Genomic DNA, 18923 nt, shown 5'->3' with positions numbered 1-18923 from the left:
TGGAAACCGATGAGAATTTTCTAGCGTAGATTCTGATACAAGTTGTCTGACTCATCTGTTTCAAAAGCTCGTTAAAAGCCAACCGACTTTGGATAGTAGATGCCTCTGCTATTTTGACATTACTGAATTAAAAGTAATATTTCTTTTCAGCATAGCAGAGTTGCTAAACATTCAGGCTCTGAAATCAGGTTTTACCATGTGTGTGACCTTAGGCAAGTTGTTTAATCTTTCTAAGGCTAAATAAGTTTCCTAATCTGTGAAAGAAGGTTAATATTAGTTCCCTACCTTATTGATGGAAAGGTTGTTATGAGGATTAAATGAAATAATCCATGTAAATAGTTTAGTACAGTGCCCGGCACAGAGCTATTATTATTTCTGTGCTGTTTAATTTGTATTGAAAGTTTCAAGCTACACCCAAAGGGCTGAGAGAGCAGAAGGTAAAGGCAGTGCCAGAGGCATCGATGAGTTCTCATTCATTGATTAATTTAATGCCTGTAAAGCATTAAAAATAGTATCTGGCACATACTAAGTACTGGTACTATTTATCAGACTCATTATTACCTAGGATGTGCAGGTATGTGTTTTAGGTGCTTAACTTACATTATTGTTAAACCTGTAAGTAATCCTGTAATGTAGTTGATGTTATCTCCCTGTAATAGATGAGGAAACTGAAGCTCAGAGAAAGCAAATAACCTACTAAGTCCTCCTGGAATTCAGTCCACGCTTTTCTTTGTGTCACACCGCCCTTCATTTATATTCCCAGCACTATATAACTTCTCTGCCCAGAGTTGTTTGTATGGCCCAGGTTCATTTCTGCCATGGGCATAGGTTTATTCTGAACACTTCTTTAATTAAAAAAAAATAATGAAATAATTTGTGATGGTAGACCAAAGTGTGTGATAAGAGAATAAAGTCAGTAACAAATGTGGTATTACTAAAACACTAAATGAGTCCAGTGGTGTTTGGAGAATTTGCCAATTTAGAAATAATGTTTCCCAATTTGTATTTTTCCATTTAGCTTTTGTGTATTCACTATATTTTTACTATGCAGCACTCCTCTACTGTTTTTTTCCCCCCCTGTAAATCTCAAGTTTGGAGATAAGAGAAGAAAGTTCAGTTATTTCAATAATATTTTCAAGCCTACTGTTGGTGAGGAAAGTAAGGGATTAAGGTTAATATGGATTGTTAGATTTTACTTTCTTACAGTAACATGTCTGTGTATGTCTGCGTGAATGTGTGCATGTGTTTTGCTTTCTTGTTACCTATTGCTTTCTATACTTTGATATCAGATACACCTTTACATACCTAATGAACCATGTGATATACATGGAATTTGAGAGAGTAGGAAGCTTGAGTCTGTCAGTAAGTTTGTCCCACTGCCAGTTTCCCCATTTTTAATTGAAATTTAACTGCCACAGAGAAATGCCTCAGAAGCCATGCTTACAAGATAAGGCAGTAATTACAATTGTATTTCTTCAGTGTTTCTCATTCTAAAAAGTTTTCTCATGCTATTACTTTGCTACAGAGTAGTTTGTTTTAACAGAGTTACCATGTATTTTATAAATCACTAATTTCCAAAGAACTAGAAGGTAATAAAATGTAGCGAATGCACTAAATGTTAATTTCATCTTTGATGTTGAAAGCTTTTAGGAATTTATAGTACAAAGACCATCAGTCATATGATAGATATTGCTGAAGTGCTGACTAATAGAGACTTCTGCCTACTATCACACACCATACATTTTTCTGTAACAGTATAATATTAGCTATGGTGAAGAACTCCTTTTACATAGAATTTTAAACATAATGACTTATTTTTTCTTGATGGATGACTTGTTACTATTTTTTATTCTAAAAATAAAATTGGCTGTTGAAAAACTTGTTTGTGCAGGAGTTTTTCTTTTTCACACCTTCCCTCCCCCAATTTGGAAAACATTGTGATCCTAATAACATGCATAGTGCTCTGCAGATTGCTTTTGGTCACATAACGTATAATAGACATCGTTTCATAGCAGTAGCTATATCTCTTTCTTTTTCAAGTGGCTGAATAATGTACTGCAACTTATTTGAGCACCTTCCTGTTAATAGATGCTTTATGTTGTTTTTACATTTCTTTATATTAGTGTTTGTGTATGTGTATGTTTTCCATAGAGTCTTTTAGTTTATCATATATAAAGGCTAACTGATTGTAAGTTGTTTAAAAATTTTTATGATAAATGAATAGTTCTATCAAACATAAAATTAAGTTATTCAGGTGGAATCTCTATGAAACATTGCAAGAGAAAAATTTCAAATAGAAAAGCAAAGACTCCCAACAAATGAACAGTCTATAATTTTGCAAATAACGTGATTTTTTATGAAGCTCTAAGAATCTTATTTCTTTCTCTTGAGTCTTCATCTGTTTTGGAAGCTGCTTTTTCCTTAAATGCATGTACCACAGATTTACTTCATTATTGTTTCATGTTCCCTTTAGCGATAAATGCAACATTTATTGTATTTAGGAGTAAGTCTGGTATTAATTTTAGCACTAATTTCTATTATTGTAGTAGAAGAAATGGAGAATGTTCCCCCCCCCCAAGATTCTTATTTTATAAAGTATAGAGTAAAATAGAAGCATGTATTGATTGCTGTGTACCCTAAAGTGGGGAGGGAGTTCATGAGGTTTTTTTTGTGTTTTTTTTTTTTTCTTAGAGGAATTGAATCTGGAAATAGGTAGGAGGGAGTCTTGAGGAAAGGAGGAGAAAGATTGTTGCATGTAGATAGATCATCATGTCAAAGTCCCAGAGATGAGAGAGCATGCTCAAAGGGTCTGAAAGAAGTTCAGTATAGCTGGAGTGTGAGGATCAAGAGAAGAGGCTAGCGGGAACCTATAAAGCTTTGTTAGCTTTGTGGGGGGGGGGGGGTTGGGGCTTTATCCTGAAGGCATCGGAGGGTCATTAAGGGTTTTAAGCAGGGGAGTAGTAAGGTGTCCTCAGATGAGTGTTTGTGAAGGATCGGTCTGGCTGTAGTACGTGAAGAGCAGGTTGGAGACTTCCAAGGCTGGAGAAAAGGTGACTGATTGGAAGCTGTTTCAGTAAAGCTAGAGAGAGGTGATGGTGGCTTGAACTAGAGAGGTGGCCATAGATGTTGAAGAGAAAACTTAGAGGTACAAGCAATAAGATATGGTCACAGATTGTTTTGACTGAGGGATTCAAGGAGGCGGTGGAGGCGTGGGAGAGGAAGGAATCATGGATGACCTGTTTAACTTGGCGAATGTTGGTGCTGTTCCCTGTAGTAAACACAGGAAGCTTTTGTAAATGTTAAATGAGTGAGTAAATGAATAAATGATCTCAGTTACACAGAGGCAGGGCCCTTTGGTGGTGATGATGATAGTGATGATGATGATGGTAGACAATGCATAGCACAATGGGTTTCACCTATAAATTTTGCATGTTTTTTTGTTTGGTTGGTTTTGTTTATATTTTAGCATACTATTTACAACTGGTGCCATTTTCCTCATTGCTTCAAACGTGATGGGCTCGCTATATGTTCTAATCATGTTCTGGATGTGTATCACTTTCTTCAGACCAAATGTCTTGACCCTCTGGGTGCAGTTTCCATTCTCCACTTAAGATGTGTATTACTTTCCTATTACTACTAGAACACATTACCGCAAACTTAGTGGTTTAAAACAACACAAATGTATGATCTTATGGTTTGAGAGGTCACAAATCAGAAATGAGCTAAAAAAAGAAAAAAAGATATTGTCAGGGCTTCCTTCTTTCTGGAGGCTCCAGGGGAAAGTCCATTTCTTTCCCTTTTCCAGCTTTGAGAGGATGCCTGTATTCCCTGACTCCTTCCTCCATCGTCACAGCCCTCAGTGACACAACCCAAATCTGTCTCCCTCTCTGCCTCTTTTCCATCATGATATCTCCTTTTTTCTCTCTGCTTCTCATTTTGCCTTCTCTGACTTTTCTGCATCCTTTTTAAAAATAAAATGTATTTATTTTTATTGAGGCACAATTGACATATCATGTTATATTAGTTTCAGATGTACAATATACATGATTTGATATCTGTATATCTTGTAAAATGGTCACCACAGTAAATCTAGCTAGCATCCATCCCCATACATGGTTATAATTGTTTTTCTTGTGATGAGGACCTTTAAGTCTACTTTCTTACCGGCTTCCAAATATGCAATAAAATATTAACTATAGTCAGTCACCATGCTATAATTACATCCCCATGACTTACTTATTTTATAACTGTAGGTTGTATCCTTTGACCCCCTTTACTCATTTTGCCCACCCCCTAGTCCTCACTTCTGGCAATCACCCATCTGTTCTCTTTATCTGTAAGCTTGGTTTGTTTGTTTAGATTCCACCTATAAATGAGATCATACAGCATTTGTTTTTCTCTGACTTATTTCACTTAGCATAATGCGCTTCAGGTCCATCAATGTTGTCACAAATGGCAAGATTTCATTCTTTTTTTATGGCTGAGTAATATTCCATTGTATTTGTGTACTACATCTTTATCCATTCATCCATCAGTTGACGCTTACATTGTTTATGTATCTTGGCTGTTGTAAACAATGCTGTAGTGAACATGGAGGTGCATATATCTTTTTTGAATCACTGCTTTCATTTTCTTTGATTAAATACCCAGAAACGGAATTGTTGGATCATGTGGTAGTTTCATTTTCATTTTCATTTTTTTTTTTAGGAAATTCCATACTGTTTTTCATAGTGGCTATATCAATTTACATTCCCACCAACAGTGCATGAGTTTTCCTTTTCTCCACATTCTCACCAACACTTGTTATTTCTCATCTTTTTGATAATAGCCATTCTGACAGGTGTGAGATGATATCTCATTGTAGTTTTGATTTGCATTTCCCTAATGATTAGTGATGTTGTCTTTTCATGATGTCTTGCTGCCTGTCCATCTGTATGTCTTCTTTGGAAAAATGTCCGTAAAGGTAAGGTCCTCTGACCATTATTTAATCAGATTTTTCTTTTTCTTTTCCTTTTTCTTTTTCTTTTTCCTTTCCTTTTTTTTTTTTTTTTTTTTTTTTTGCTATTGAGTTGAATTGGATATTAAGCCCTTATCAGATATATGATTTGCAAATACTTTCTCCCATTCCATAGGTTGCCTTTTCATTTTGTTGTTGGTTTTCTTGCTGTGCGTCAGCTTTTTAGTTTGATGTAGTCCCACTTGCTTATTTTTGCTTTTGTTGCCTTTGCCTTGGGAGTAAGATCCAAAAAATCATCTCCAAGACTGATGTCAAGGATCTTACTGCCAATGTTTTCTTCTAGGAGTTTTATGGTTTTAGGTCTTACATTCAAATTCAAGCCTTTAATCCATTTGAGTTAATTTTTGTGAATGGTGTAAGATAGTGATCCAGTTTCATTTTTTTGCATGTGGTTGTCCAGTTTTCCCAACATCATTAAAAAAATTTTTTTTAATGTGTATTTATTTTTGAGGGACAGACAGAGAAAGTGCGAGTGGGGGGAGGGGCAGAGAGAGATGGAGACACAGAATCTGAAGCAGGCTCCAGTCTCCAGGCTCCACGCTGTCAGCACAGAGCCTGACTGGGCTTGAACTCACAAACCATGAGATCAGACCTGAGCCGAAGTTGAATGCTTAACTGACTGAGCCACGCAGGTGCCCCTTCCCAACACCATTTATTAAAGAGACTGTTCATTCCCTATAACATATTTTAGGCTCCTTTGTTAAAAATTGACCACAAACATGGGTTTATTTTTGGGTTCTCTAATCTGTTCTATTGATCTGTATGTCTGTTTTCATGCCAGTACCATACTGTTTTTGTTGTTGTTGTTATTGAAGTGTAATGTAACACACATTGTTACTTTAGCTTCAAGTGTACAACATAGTGATTCCACAAGTCTATCCATTATTCTGTACTTATCGCAAGTATAGCTACCCATACTGTTTTGATTATTGCAGCTTTGTAATATAGTTTTGAAAACAGGGAGAGTGATGTCTCTAGCTTTGTTTTTCTTTCTTAAGATTGCTTTAGTTATTTGGAGCCTTTTGTGGTTACATACAAATTTTAGGATTGTTTGTTCTGTTTCTGTGAAAAATGCCATTTGAATCTTGGAAGGGATTGCAATGAATCTGTAGATTGCTTTGGGTAATATGGACCTTTTAAAAACATTAATTCTTCTAGTTTAAGAGCATGAAATATCTTTTCATATATTTGTGTCTTCTTTAGTTTCTTTCATCAATGTTTTACAATTTTCAGTTTGTACACATCTTTTACCTCCTTGGTTAAATTTATTCCCAGGTATTTTATTCTTTATGATGCCACTGTAAATGGGATTATTTACTTAATTTCTCTTGCTGATAATTTATTATTAGTGTATAGAAACAATAGATTTTTTTTTAAAGTTTATTTATTTTGAGAGAGAGAGAGAGAGAGAGAACATGAGCAGGGGAGGGACAGAGAGAAGGGGAGACAGAATCCCAAGCAGGCACTGCGCCATCAGTTCAGAGCCTGACATGGGGCAAAACAACAGATTTTTATGTATTGATTCTTGTCTAAATGTTGAATTCATTTATTAGTTCTAAGAATTTTTTGGTGATCTTTACAGTGTTTTATATGTAATATCATGTAATGTACAAATAGTGACAGTTTTATTTCTTTCTAGTTTAGATATTTTTATTTTTTCTTGCCTAATTGGTTTGGCTATGACTGCCAAATACTATGTTGCATAAAAGTAGAGAGAGTAGGGATCCATGTCTTGTTTTTGATTTTAGAGGAAAGGCATTCAGTTTTTGACCATATGATGTTGGCTATGGGCTTGATATATATGACCTTTGATATGTAGTGTTTCCTTTATACCCAGTCTGTTGAGAGTTTGTCTTATAAATTGATGTTGAGTTTTGTTAGAATGCTATTTCTATATCTATTGAATGATTATATGATTTTTATTTTTTAGTTTGTTAACATGGTATATACCATGTTGATTGATTGTGCATATTGAACCATCCTTGCATTCCTTGAATAAATCCCACTTGATCATGGTGTATGATCCTTTTAATGTATTGTTGAATTCAGTTTGCTAATATTTTGTTGAGGATTTTTGCATCTATGTTTATCAGTGATTTTGGCCTCTGCATCCTTCTTATAAAGAGTCTTGTGATTACATTGAACTCACCAAGATCATCTGTTATCCCAAAGTCTTTAATTTACTTAATCTGTAAAGCACATCTTGCTCACACACAGATTCTGGGGATTAGGATGTAGACATTTTGGGGAGTCATTATTCTGTCTACCACAAATGGAGTTTATTTAAGATGTAATAAAAATGTACTGTCCACTGAGGCATACAAATTCCTGAGTAGCACATTGCTTCCAGAATCCTTGCCCCTTGGCACAGCTATTCTGTCCTTTTCACTTGGATACTTTGCCTATATACCATTTTTAGTCGTTTTCTTATTCTTAGTGATTCTAAGGCATCTCACTTGACCTGCTGGTACCTTAACCAGTAACCACTGTACATATTTCACTTTGGACATGCTGGGTGAAAGGCAAAATCATTTATCAATTTAGGTTACATAATAAATGAAAATAATAAAGAATACCAAAAATGGTCTCCCAGTAGATACTTGTCTACTATGTAGCCACTTCTAACCTACTGTCACATTTTGTTCTACAACAAAAGCAGTGTGGAGAAGGGAGACAACCCAGTTTTCCCCAGAGATTTTGAAGTTTTTCCTACCAAAAATGTTTCCTAAACTTTAGGCTTGAATACTTTTTTCAATACTGTTTCCAACAGCAGTCCAGGAACTTATAGTTGGTGAAGCAATGTACAGAAATAATACAAAATGGTATGAAGCAGTGTAAAGGACGTGATTGAGAAATGCTATGTGAATTCAAGAGTTAAAGATAAAATCAGAAGTAATTCAGACCAGTCAGGAAGGCTACTGGGAGGAGGTAATAAATTATAAGCCCGGTTAGCTGAGATGATCTTAGATGAGGGATCTTTTCAACTCCTCTTTCTCTATGTCCTTTGCTAACTCCTCTCATGTCTAAATGTTGGATTTTGTCAGGACTTGTTCTTAGGCCTTTATCACTGTTTTCTCCATTTCTTTCTTAGATGATCTCATTCTTTTCAGTGGCTTTACCTCCCAAGTAGTTGCTGACAATTTCTACCTCCTTGAACTTTTTTCTTAGCTCTAGAATAGTATTTCCAACTGCTAGATCGACACTCCCACTTGGCTGTCTTTAAAGACTTCTCAAATTAAACATGACCAAAGCACAGCACTTTTGACCTGTTAGTACTCTGTTCCCTGCTTTGATCTATTCAGACCCCCATCATCCTCATCTCCCACTAACTATTTGCTCAGTTGCTTAAGCCAGAAACCTGGGAGTCATTCTTAATAGTTCACTCTGTCCTTACATCCCTCCTATCCACCTCTCCATTTCTAACCATTATCAAGTCTTGGTTCTAACTGAAGTGGATATCAAATCCATCCACTTCTCTTGAGTAGAGACACTATCCACATTCTAGTTCAGTCACCATCATTTGTCACCAAACTACTGCAGTACTGCAGTAGATTCCTAACCCTTCCTCTGCTAGGCACCTCTCCACCTCATTTCCTGTATGCTCCCATTTCCTATATGGTCTCACTGTTTCTACCCCTGTCTTTGTCTCCTTCTTTCATTGATTCCCCTGGTTCTTTTCCCCATCTCTACCCACTCCCCTTTCGGTTTCCTTCCCACTTTCTCTCTTAAACCCATTACTATTTCACTCCCATACTCCTCTCTCCCCCTCAGAGAGTTCTTTTGAAACTATGAGTTAGATCGTCTCTCCCTTGGTTAAAGCTCTTCCATGGTTTCTCACTGCTCCTAAAATGAAATCTAATTTCCTCAACATGGTCTTGTGTGATGGGGCTGCTGCTTAATGTTTCAACCCCATCCTAAGCCACACATTCTCCATGCTTCAGCCATACCTGCTTCTTTCAGTTCTAGGTATGTGCCACATTCTCTCTTCAAAGTCTTTACAAAAATTATTCTCTATACTTAGAACTCTTCCTCTCTTTCTCTGGCTAAATCCTATCATTCTTCAAATTCATGTTTTCCGTCCAGCAAAACCATTTCTAATCATTTAATCTACGTCTAAAGTAGCTGTTTCCTTCCCTGTTCTTTTCTTCAAAGCAGTTATCATGATTTAACACTGTGTATTCATTTGTGTGGTTGCTTTTTTTTTTTTTTTTCTAAACCTTCCCACTGGTGTATTCATTCCGTAAGGGCAGTCACACGTCTGTTACATTCATTACTGTGTCTCTTGCCTATGGTGCTAGTTCACTGCAGAGGAAGAGTAAATGCTTGTTGAATAAATGAATGAGTATACACCACATGGAAAAGCATACAGCCCGAACCGCAATATAGCCACAGAAACGAATGAAACTGAGGGAGAACAATGAGGAGATAGGCTGAATGGAGCAAAGGGCCTATGTTAGATAAATTCCTAAAGACTTTTATTCTAGCCAAGAGAATTGTGAGTCATAAATTAATATGTGAGTATCCTCCCAATTATGACATGGGCATTTTATAGGTTTTGCTTCCACTTATAACTATATTTATTTATGTTAGTAAAATAAGTTATCCATATTATGTTTAATGATTTCTGAGCGTTATTAGCCTTATCTCTTTTTAATTTGATAAGTTATGTTAAGTAAACTATAATTATGTCTCATCACAGTATTAATTATACCAACTAATTTGTTAAGTGCTAGTTATCTGTCAGGTCCTTTATATGTATCATCTCACTTAATCTTTATAATAGCCATATGAAGGAGGTGGTGGTATCTCATTTTACAGATGAGAACACTGAGAATCAGAGAAATTAAGAATCCCAAGGTCATATAGTTAATATGCTAGACCTGGAATTCAAACCAGATGTGTCTGCTATTTTTTACTACTATAGCTGGTGTCTCTATGGTGAGTTGTTTTAGAACACATTAAAAAAGTGAAATATGTTTTGTATGACTATAACATTTCTATTTTCCCTAGTAGGCAATTAGAAAATATTTAACTCAAAATTTTAAAGCTAAGACATTTTTCCCCCTGAACAAATCAGAGAGGATATCTTTTACAACTATTTTTCTAAATGAAGCCTTGAAAAATGATGACATGGTTTTTGACATACAGAAAGGTGTACAGACTAGTATAACACCTGTGTTCTCACCACTTATCTTGAAATAAAATCTTACCAGTACAGTTGAAAGCCATTTCTCCTCAATCTCATCTTCCTCCCTCTCCTCAGCAGTAAACATTATCCCACTATCCCAACTTTGGAATTTACCATATCCCTGCAGCTTATGTATCTTGGCAATAATCTGGTGTCTGAGTACGATATGTGGTACGGTGCAGTTAATATCATTATTTTTCTGAAAAAAACTTACCTTATTTCTTTGCTTTTTTGCCATTCTTTTTTAAATTGGCCCCCTGATTTGTACCAGGAATGAGCTTTGCCACTTTATGCTCTCCTGCCATATCTTGTAACCTGGGTGAGGAATAAACATGTACTCGGTTTCAGAGCCTACAGCTATGGGACAAAGGATCAGTTCAACAGGTTGGCATTTTTGCCAATCATGATCTGAAGTCAAATTGGTATGAAGAGGCTTACCATAAATGATCTTAAGGACCTCATGACTGATCTTGTTTCTAAGATGAGTAAGTGGGTTAGGTACAAATCCTATTCAAGTTTCAGGTAGGTGAGTGCCTTCTGTGTTTTGTTTTCCCCAGATTTTAAAGGTTAAGTATAGTACTCTTCCCTTATGATCTCTGGATAAGCTCCTGGTCTTGTGAATGATTCCCAGCAGTGTTACAGTATAGTTTGGACTTGGTCACATGAGAGGTCTTTTTGCCCAAATCTAAGGGAAAGGACTTCCTCAAGTTGGCAAAGAATAGAAATAGACTCCCCCCAAAAGGAAGAAAGACAAAAACAAAACAAAATAAAGGCAATAATTTGCTAATTAAGATGCAGCCCCCCCCCCAAAAAAAAAAAAAAATGCTGCTGACTCAGCATAATTGGTTTATATGAGAAAAATAGAGATTGAGACTTTTAGGGAAAGATAGAAAAGAGGAGAATAGGTAATCAAATGAGTGAGAAGCAAGAATCATAATTATGATGCAGACTGGGGTCGGGGCCAACTCTAGAATAGATGCTACTCTTGGGATAAAGCCTGAGACACAAAAATGGTTTAGAAAGATAATAGTAAGTGACTAGAAAATATCTACAACTGGCTCTTAGTATCTGGGACATGGTGACTACTCATTAATTAACTGATGGTTTACTGATACATCTCAGTTTATAAAAATTTCTCAATAAAATATATATTTGCATATGTGATAATTTTTCCTATGTGAAGATACATTATAGCTTATCTGAGTACGATTTTATTAAAGAATCTCTTTTTAAAGGTAATTTAGATGGTCATATTTTGTCATCTTAAAAGTAGTTCTTTGCATTATACAAGAAGAATGTTTTGAAAATATATATACAAAAGACTCTTCTGCTAAAGTTCAAGTGATTGAAGGTTGTGCACAAATTCTTGATTTCTTTCATAAAACGAATTCTGTTGGATTTTTGCATAAAAAGTGCAACTACTAAACATTCTTGTGATAGCTTCTTTGTGAATGTGTCACTGTTCTTGATTTGCACACGCCTTATAATTTAGGCCTTCTTTTGTTTTGGGTTGGCAGTTCCAACTGTTAAAGCTCTTGTCTGATTATGTGGGACTCCTTATTTTAATGGGAGCAGCTTCTTTGCTGCATTTTTAAAAAATGGTCTCGGAAGCTTCTTACTGTGGATCTTTGTTGAGGACAAAGGATTATTTATGCTAAAGGAAAATGTATTCCCCACTGAATTAGCTCGTGGGAAGCATAACAAGCTTATTAGTAATGCTCAATTGTACTTTGGCCTTTTGCTATGGTAGAGGGAAGGAAAAATGACATCAAAAAGGACATTCTGCTGTCCTTTGCCTTCCCGCAAAGAAAACGTGATGTAATATTAGACTTTTGTTAGATTTAGCTCAAGTTCAACTTTGGTACCAGCAGAAATATTCCTGAAAGAAAAGTGGTATGTTTGGTATATCTTAGAGGAGAAAATAACTTTCCTTGGAAATTGATAGCATTATAGCTTTATAAACCATTTTATATTTTTTATTAGAATGTTTTAATGGTGGTTTACAATAAAAAATAGACTAGTATATTATGCTCGTATAAGCAATCAATATTCCTAAATTTTATATGTTATTGTCTATGTTATTGTGAGTGTTTTTAAACTCTTCAACTTTTTTCCTTTCTAAAAATACATTAAAGAATTTTATTAACCTAACTTAATTAATTAAATTGTAGTTTTTTCTTACACATTTCAAAAATAGTACTTTGGAGTTAAAATTGCTGTTTTTTGTTTCTGGTTGTTTTTTTTTTTTTTTTTTTTTTTTGTCTTTAGCACCTTATGGATAAAATAGCTTATGTAGAATTATTATAGAAAGTCCCTGAGTATTGTTTCATAGTTAAAATTGCTGTCTGTCTTTATTACCTTGTTGTCTGGCAGAAGAAGCTAATGGTTAAGCCTGTGACTTTATACAAAGTCCAGATGAACTTATACGATCTCTTTATCTTGACTTCGGTATCAGTTGTGATATTTATGTTTGCATTACAGTTTACATTATGTTTATAGGGGAAATTTTTGGGAGACTTTTATATGTGCTAAGTTTTATTGTCAGTTTTATTTTACTCGCCAGATGCTTCAAGAATTACTTTGATATCAATGCCAGAAACTACATATTAAATGTGTTTTAGGTTTTCCTCTTTTAAATGAGGAATACTTTCGTAAGTGAGAAGCTAGGGGTGATAATTGAATTCTCCTACAGTCAAACTATTCCAAATAGAAGAAAAAGTTTTAGGTTTTCAGTTAAATGGAAGATTAAAGCAGATTCCTCGTAATTTGGAGGTGGGGGAGTAGGAAAGCTACCACTATTTGCATATTAATGTTTTGTTCTATTTTCAGAAAAGCATTTTCATTTCAACATAGATGGCCATGCAACCTGCAATTCAAGTAAGTGTTTTTCTTGGAAAAATATGTATTTAAATTATGAGATTATAATAAATTTATGATAATTAGTAAAATATTAAAATTATCACAAAATGTGTTTAAGGAACTAGTTTCTTAAGTATCAAATTTTAGTTACAGGAATTAATATATTTTAACTTTCTAGCTCTGAAAAGATTTTAATTTTAACTTTTTTATTAAATATTTGTAAGACTCAAAAGTTCCTTAGAATTTGTGGGTCCATCTTACTTATACTACCGAGGGAAGAGAATTGGAATATGTTGTAGTTTCCCTCTCCTTACAATTTATTATGTGTTTGTAATTAAAAGAGCTATCAATGAAAAGAATTATAAATTATTTATTTTATACAGTTGTCTCTGTGCCCTGTTATGACTGTAAATGACCAGGCATTAAAACTTAAAATTTAGTGTTTTTTTGTTTGCTTTTTGGTCAGGGGAGGCAAGATAAACAGACAAACCAGAATAATCTTAAATTTGAATGATGTCCAGAGTTGGTATTTGCTATATTGTTTCTATATTCTTCTAAATGTTTTCTTTTGATATAAATAGAACATGCTTGAATCTTAAAGATAAAAATCACATTGAAATTCTACCTATAAAGATGCAAGCAGCTATTAATAAAATTTGCCTTGCAAAGTGAGAACTTTAAAATCAATCATTTCTCATTCTGGGTCTGCCACTCTTGGTTGTGAGATTCTGGCAACTTATTTTACCTCTAAGAGTCTCTGCTTCCTTACCTCCAAGGTAAAGATAATAGCACTTAAGTTTCAGGGTCGTTGTGAGGAAATCAATGGAATCAATGAGGGAACATGAGCAAAGTGCCTACTAGAATATACGTTGCATAGTAGACACTTCCAAAATTTGGTTGCATCATTGGTACAACAAAATTCTCCAGATATAAAACTGGAGATTAAACTTGTATCTTGAAAGTATTTTTTTCTTTTCTCTTCTTTCTTTCTTTCTTTCTTTCTTTCTTTCTTTCTTTCTTTCTCCCTTCCTCTCTTTCTCTCCCTCTCTTTCTCTCTTTCTTTCTGTCTCTTTCTCTCTTTCTCTCTTTCTCTTTCTTTCTTTTCTTTCTTTCTTTCTTTCTTTCTTTCTTTCTTTCTTTCATTCATTCATTCTTAGAAAGATGGCAGTGAGTGAAGCCTAGAGAAGATGATTTATTTATCAAATGTTAGCAACTCTGAACATGATCCTGCTTATACTCCCTCCTGTGTGTACTATGCAGCTGTATCCTCCACTCTGTTAATAAAGAGTTCTATTATACTTTTTTCCTTCTGGGACTTGGAAGTCCATGGCAGTGTTCCAAAAGGTCTTGTTCTGGCCCTCTGAGTCCTCTCAAACCCACACTGAGGATGCTCAAAACTCCTTCATTACTCAAAACCATTTTTAATACCATTTTTTCATCTGATTATTTCTATTTGTCCTCTTTTCACCTCTTTACCCAAGTCTCAGAAATGTCATCAGTTTTTTCTTGATTCCTTATGGTGTGCTTTATATCATTGCCACATTGATCATGTTTTTCTCATTCTATTCTAATGCCATTAATATTTTCTTGCTAATTTTCTTCAGAGTTTTGTTTTAAAGTCCTATGAAATCTTCTCTGATCCAGATTTTACAGATTCATCTTTATTATTTCTTTATAAGAGTACCCTTGACATCTCTCATGGATGTTTTTTGATTCTCTCTCTGATGAATGTGAGAACTTTGTAGGATTTTCACCTCTTTCTCAGCTAATTATATAAGCCAGTTGCATATTCATAAGTGCCTTGTAGAGAGGAGACATCCATCAGATAGCTGATTAATTGATTTCTTATTTTTTGAAAAATTTATTTATTTTTGAGAGACAGGGTGGGGCAGAGAGAGAGGGAGATGGAAAGAGTCCCAACCAGGCTCTACATTTGTCAGCACGGAGACCCCATGCGGGGCTCAAACCCACAAAATGTGAGATCATGACCTGAGCCCAAATCAGGAGTCAGACGCTTAACCAACTGAGCCACACAGGCACCTGTCAATTGATTTCTTATTAATTTAATACATTAAGATCTTCCCTTGGGGCACCTGGGTGGCTCAGTCAGTTAAGTATCCAGCTCTTGATTTCAACTCTTGAGGTTATGACCTCACAGTTTGTGGGATTGAGCGTGGAGCCCGCTTGGGACTCTCTCTCTCCCTTTCTCTGCTTTTCACCCCCTCCCTTTCAAAATAAATAAATAAACTTAAAAAAAAAAAAGATCTTCCTTGTCCCTCTTTTTTAATTTATATCCTTCATTCTGATTAGTAAATAGTCATACAGTCTACAAATGAACAATAGTTCCTAATCTCTTTTGTGTCATAGTCCCCTTTGAGAATTTGACAAAAAGCTATGAACTGAGAAAAGGCCCATTTGTATGTAGGCATAAAATTTTGCCTAAATGTAAGTTGTTTATATATGTACTCAAGTTCATCTACAGACTACCTATGGATTAAGAATCTTTGCAATATGACAGCTTTCGCATGTTTGAGAACAACCTTTACACAGACAGTTTCTGCTATTTACATCTAACTTTTAACAACATTAATATGGTACTGACCAGCCCAGGTTATTATAGAATCTTCTATGGCAATAGTAGGAGAATCCAAGTATTCTTCTCTCTAATGTGGCAAGAAATTAGAATGACTTGTTAATATTAACTTCTCCATTTTCACAGATGATTTTTTTCAAAACCACCTTTCTAACTAATGCACATCTTTCCTTGACAAACATTTGCAAATGCTATGCCTTTTTTCCAGCTCAGCCAAATGGTTAAAAGACAAATAAGATTCTGTTGACTATGAAATACCCTCTAATGTGAGATGCGTCTTGATTTTGATGGTACACAGAGTCATTTGCTAATATCCTCAATTAGTCAACAAATATGTGACTTAGTACCATGTGCTATGTCTTCTACTGAGTTCTGGGATTATAAACAGAAATAAGACATGCTTATGAAAGGAAGATTTAGGTAGTAAATCTTTGCTATACTCCCTTTGAAATAATTGTAAGAGAATTCAGAGAAACAAATAAAAAGGACATCTTGTCTTTTTCCTAAAACTTTATAGGGTCTTCATATATTTAGGAGTTCATTCTCCAGTCTCTACCCTTAGTTCCTGAAATAACAGCCCTGAAATAAGTTATGGGTTTTTTGTTTGTTTGTTTGTCTTTGGATATTTTAATTGAGTTTCACTACTCCTGTTTTCCTCTTGTGTTCATTTTCTTTCTTTGCCTTTGGGATTTTTTTTTTTAATGTGTTTGTTTCTCATCATAGGAGATTGAAAGCAGCTCTTTCTTTCTTTCTTTCTTTCTTTCTTTCTTTCTTTCTTTCTTTCTTTCTTTCTTTCATTTCCTCCAAAGTTTGTCTGGATTAACAATGGTGATGTGGATTTTGATTTGGTGTAGTAAGACTTGCCTTAAATAAACCTCAATAAGTTTAATATATTTTAGCAGGAAAATGATCTACATTTAAAAATCAAGAAAGGACTAGATTCACTTGGTATTACCTATACTCATACCTCTTTTTTTAAACATAAAAAAAAAAACCACTTTATTTTAAAGTAATCACAAGCCTGAAAAGTAGCTTTAAATGTAGAACAGAGGTATTTGTTTGCTGAACCATTTGAGAATAAGTTGCCAATCTAATGACCCACTACCTCTGAATTCTTTAGTGTGTATTTCTCACAAATAAAGACATCTTCCTATCAGAACTGCAATAAAATAATTGGAGCCAGGATATTAACATTGGTACAGTACTACCATCCAATCAATATTCAGACCATATTCAAGTATTGCCAGTAGTCCCCATAATGTCTAGTTTAGAATCACAAGCTACATTTAGCTGCCATGTCCCTTAGTCTCAGTCTAGAACAGTATCTCACGCTTTGCTTTCTTTAATGACCTTGACACTTTTGAATATTATAGACCAATTATTTTGTAGAATGTCCCTCAGTTTGAATTTGCCTGTTCTCATGATTAGATTCAGGTTATGCATCTTTGTCAGGAATATCACAGAGGGATATTGTGTTTTCTCATTGCATCATTTCAGGTAGAATGTGATTTTGATTTGTCCCATTATTGATGGTGTTTACCTTTGTTACTTGGTTAAGTTGCTATCTGTCAGGTTTCTCTACTGTAAAATTATTCTTTCTTCTCTTGGTAATAAGCATTTTGTGGGGAAGTACTTTGAAACTATATAAACATCTAATTCCTCATCAAAATCCAAGTTTATTCATATATTTTTATCTATATGAAAGAATAGTTTTTTTATTTTACTCAATGTGTTATAATCCATTTATATCATTGTTTGATGCTCAAATTGCTCTTGATTTAGCCAGTAGAAGTCCCTTTACGCTAACATCTATGTCATTTTGGTATGTCCCGATCATTCTTTGAGCCCTTCTTTGCTTTCTGGTAAAAGATACTCCTGTCATCATAGGATTCATTCTAGTTTTCTCTCATTCCGTAGAAGAGTTATACCTCTCTTCTTTGGCAGTGAGAAAACTGGCTCCCATTTGATAAATCCCTGTGAATGTAACCAGTCTCCCATTGTTGCTCCCTGTATTGATGACTTTCTCAGCTCACTTGGGCTCTGACACCCTGCACTGGGCTGTTCCCTCATCTTCCCCTGTGGACACCCTCATCCTACTCAGGTTCTGATACCGAGCACAGGGCTTTTCCCAGGTGTGGACACTCTCTTATCTCACTCAAGGCCTAATCCTCCATTTCAAGATTCCCTCCTGTGAGAACCCCTCATCACTTCACTTGGGCTCAAATACCCCTTCCTGAGTTGAGAGATGATAGTCTTTTCTCTAAATAATATTATATTAAAATATATCTAATTGTATTTCAAATTTTTGTGAGTGTCGGATTGACAGTATGTTTCTGTCAATTTTTATTCTTAACCAGGAATTGGCCAGCTAGTAAATATTTTTGGCTTTATGAGCCAATAGGCAAAATGGAGGCTTTTATGTAGGTACTTATGTAGGTACTTATATAACATTATTATATAACATCATTATTATATAACATCATTATATAACAAATTATGTAGGTACTTATATAACAGCCATTTTAAAATGTAAAAATCAGGGTGCCTCAGTGGCTCAGTCGGTTAAGCGTCCAACTCTTGATTTCAGTTCAAGTCATGATCTCATGGTTCGTGAGTTCAAGCCCTGCATCGGACTCTATGCTGACTTGGAATTCAAGTATGGAGCCTGCTTGGGATTCTCTTTCTCTCCCTCTCTCTTTGCCCTTCCCCAGCTTGCTCTCTCTCTCTCAAAAATAAACTTAGAAAAAAAATGTAAAAACCATTCTTAGATTGTGGGCCATGCAAAAATCAGATTATTTAGATTTTTTTTTAGATAATGCTTATATAATGACCAGAAGTTTATAAAATGTCATTTATGCATTTATTCATTCATTTATCCATTGTATAACAAATACTGCTAGGCCCAATGCTAGACACTACAAAGATGTATCTTAACCCATTTTAGAGCTGAGAAGCTGAGGTCTTATCAGGTAACTTATTTTTTTAAATGTTTGTTTATTTTTGAGAGAGAGAGACAGAGCATGAGCAGGGGAGGAACAGAAAGAGAAGGAAACACCGCGAGATCATGACCTGAACCAGTGGGACACTTAACTGAGCCACCCAGACACCCCTGATCAAGTAACTTATTAAACTTAGCTAGCAGGTGAAGGAAAATGGTATTTGTTGGACTTTATCCTGTTGGTTGATATCAATTCATTGATTAGGGATTTACTTATATTTACCACAGTATTGAATACTGAAAATATCTCGAGTGTCTAGATTAATAG

The 18923-nt window shown here is 35.0% G+C and overlaps 1 protein-coding gene across 2 annotated transcripts in view; it reads left to right on the top strand.

Moving 5' to 3' along the window:
- GAS2L3 (growth arrest specific 2 like 3) overlaps positions 1-18923 on the top strand; it is a 40289-nt gene that overhangs the window by 1171 nt on the left and 20195 nt on the right. Inside the window, exons 1-2 of one of the 2 annotated variants that reach the window (XM_019446564.2) lie at positions 12029-12098; positions 13035-13082. In XM_019446564.2, coding sequence (XP_019302109.1) covers positions 13059-13082 — 24 coding nt within the window. In that variant the 5' untranslated portion in view covers positions 12029-12098; positions 13035-13058. Of the gene's footprint in view, positions 1-12028; positions 12099-13034; positions 13083-18923 lie in introns of those variants that run through there. The other variant, XM_019446563.2, reaches the window with a different exon arrangement.

Source organism: Panthera pardus, unplaced genomic scaffold (assembly GCF_024362965.1).
Source record: "Panthera pardus isolate Hobbes unplaced genomic scaffold, ASM2436296v1 HiC_scaffold_6, whole genome shotgun sequence".
In the NCBI taxonomy this organism is placed as follows: Eukaryota; Metazoa; Chordata; class Mammalia; order Carnivora; family Felidae; genus Panthera; species Panthera pardus.
This window is presented reverse-complemented; position numbering and strand designations above follow the sequence as displayed.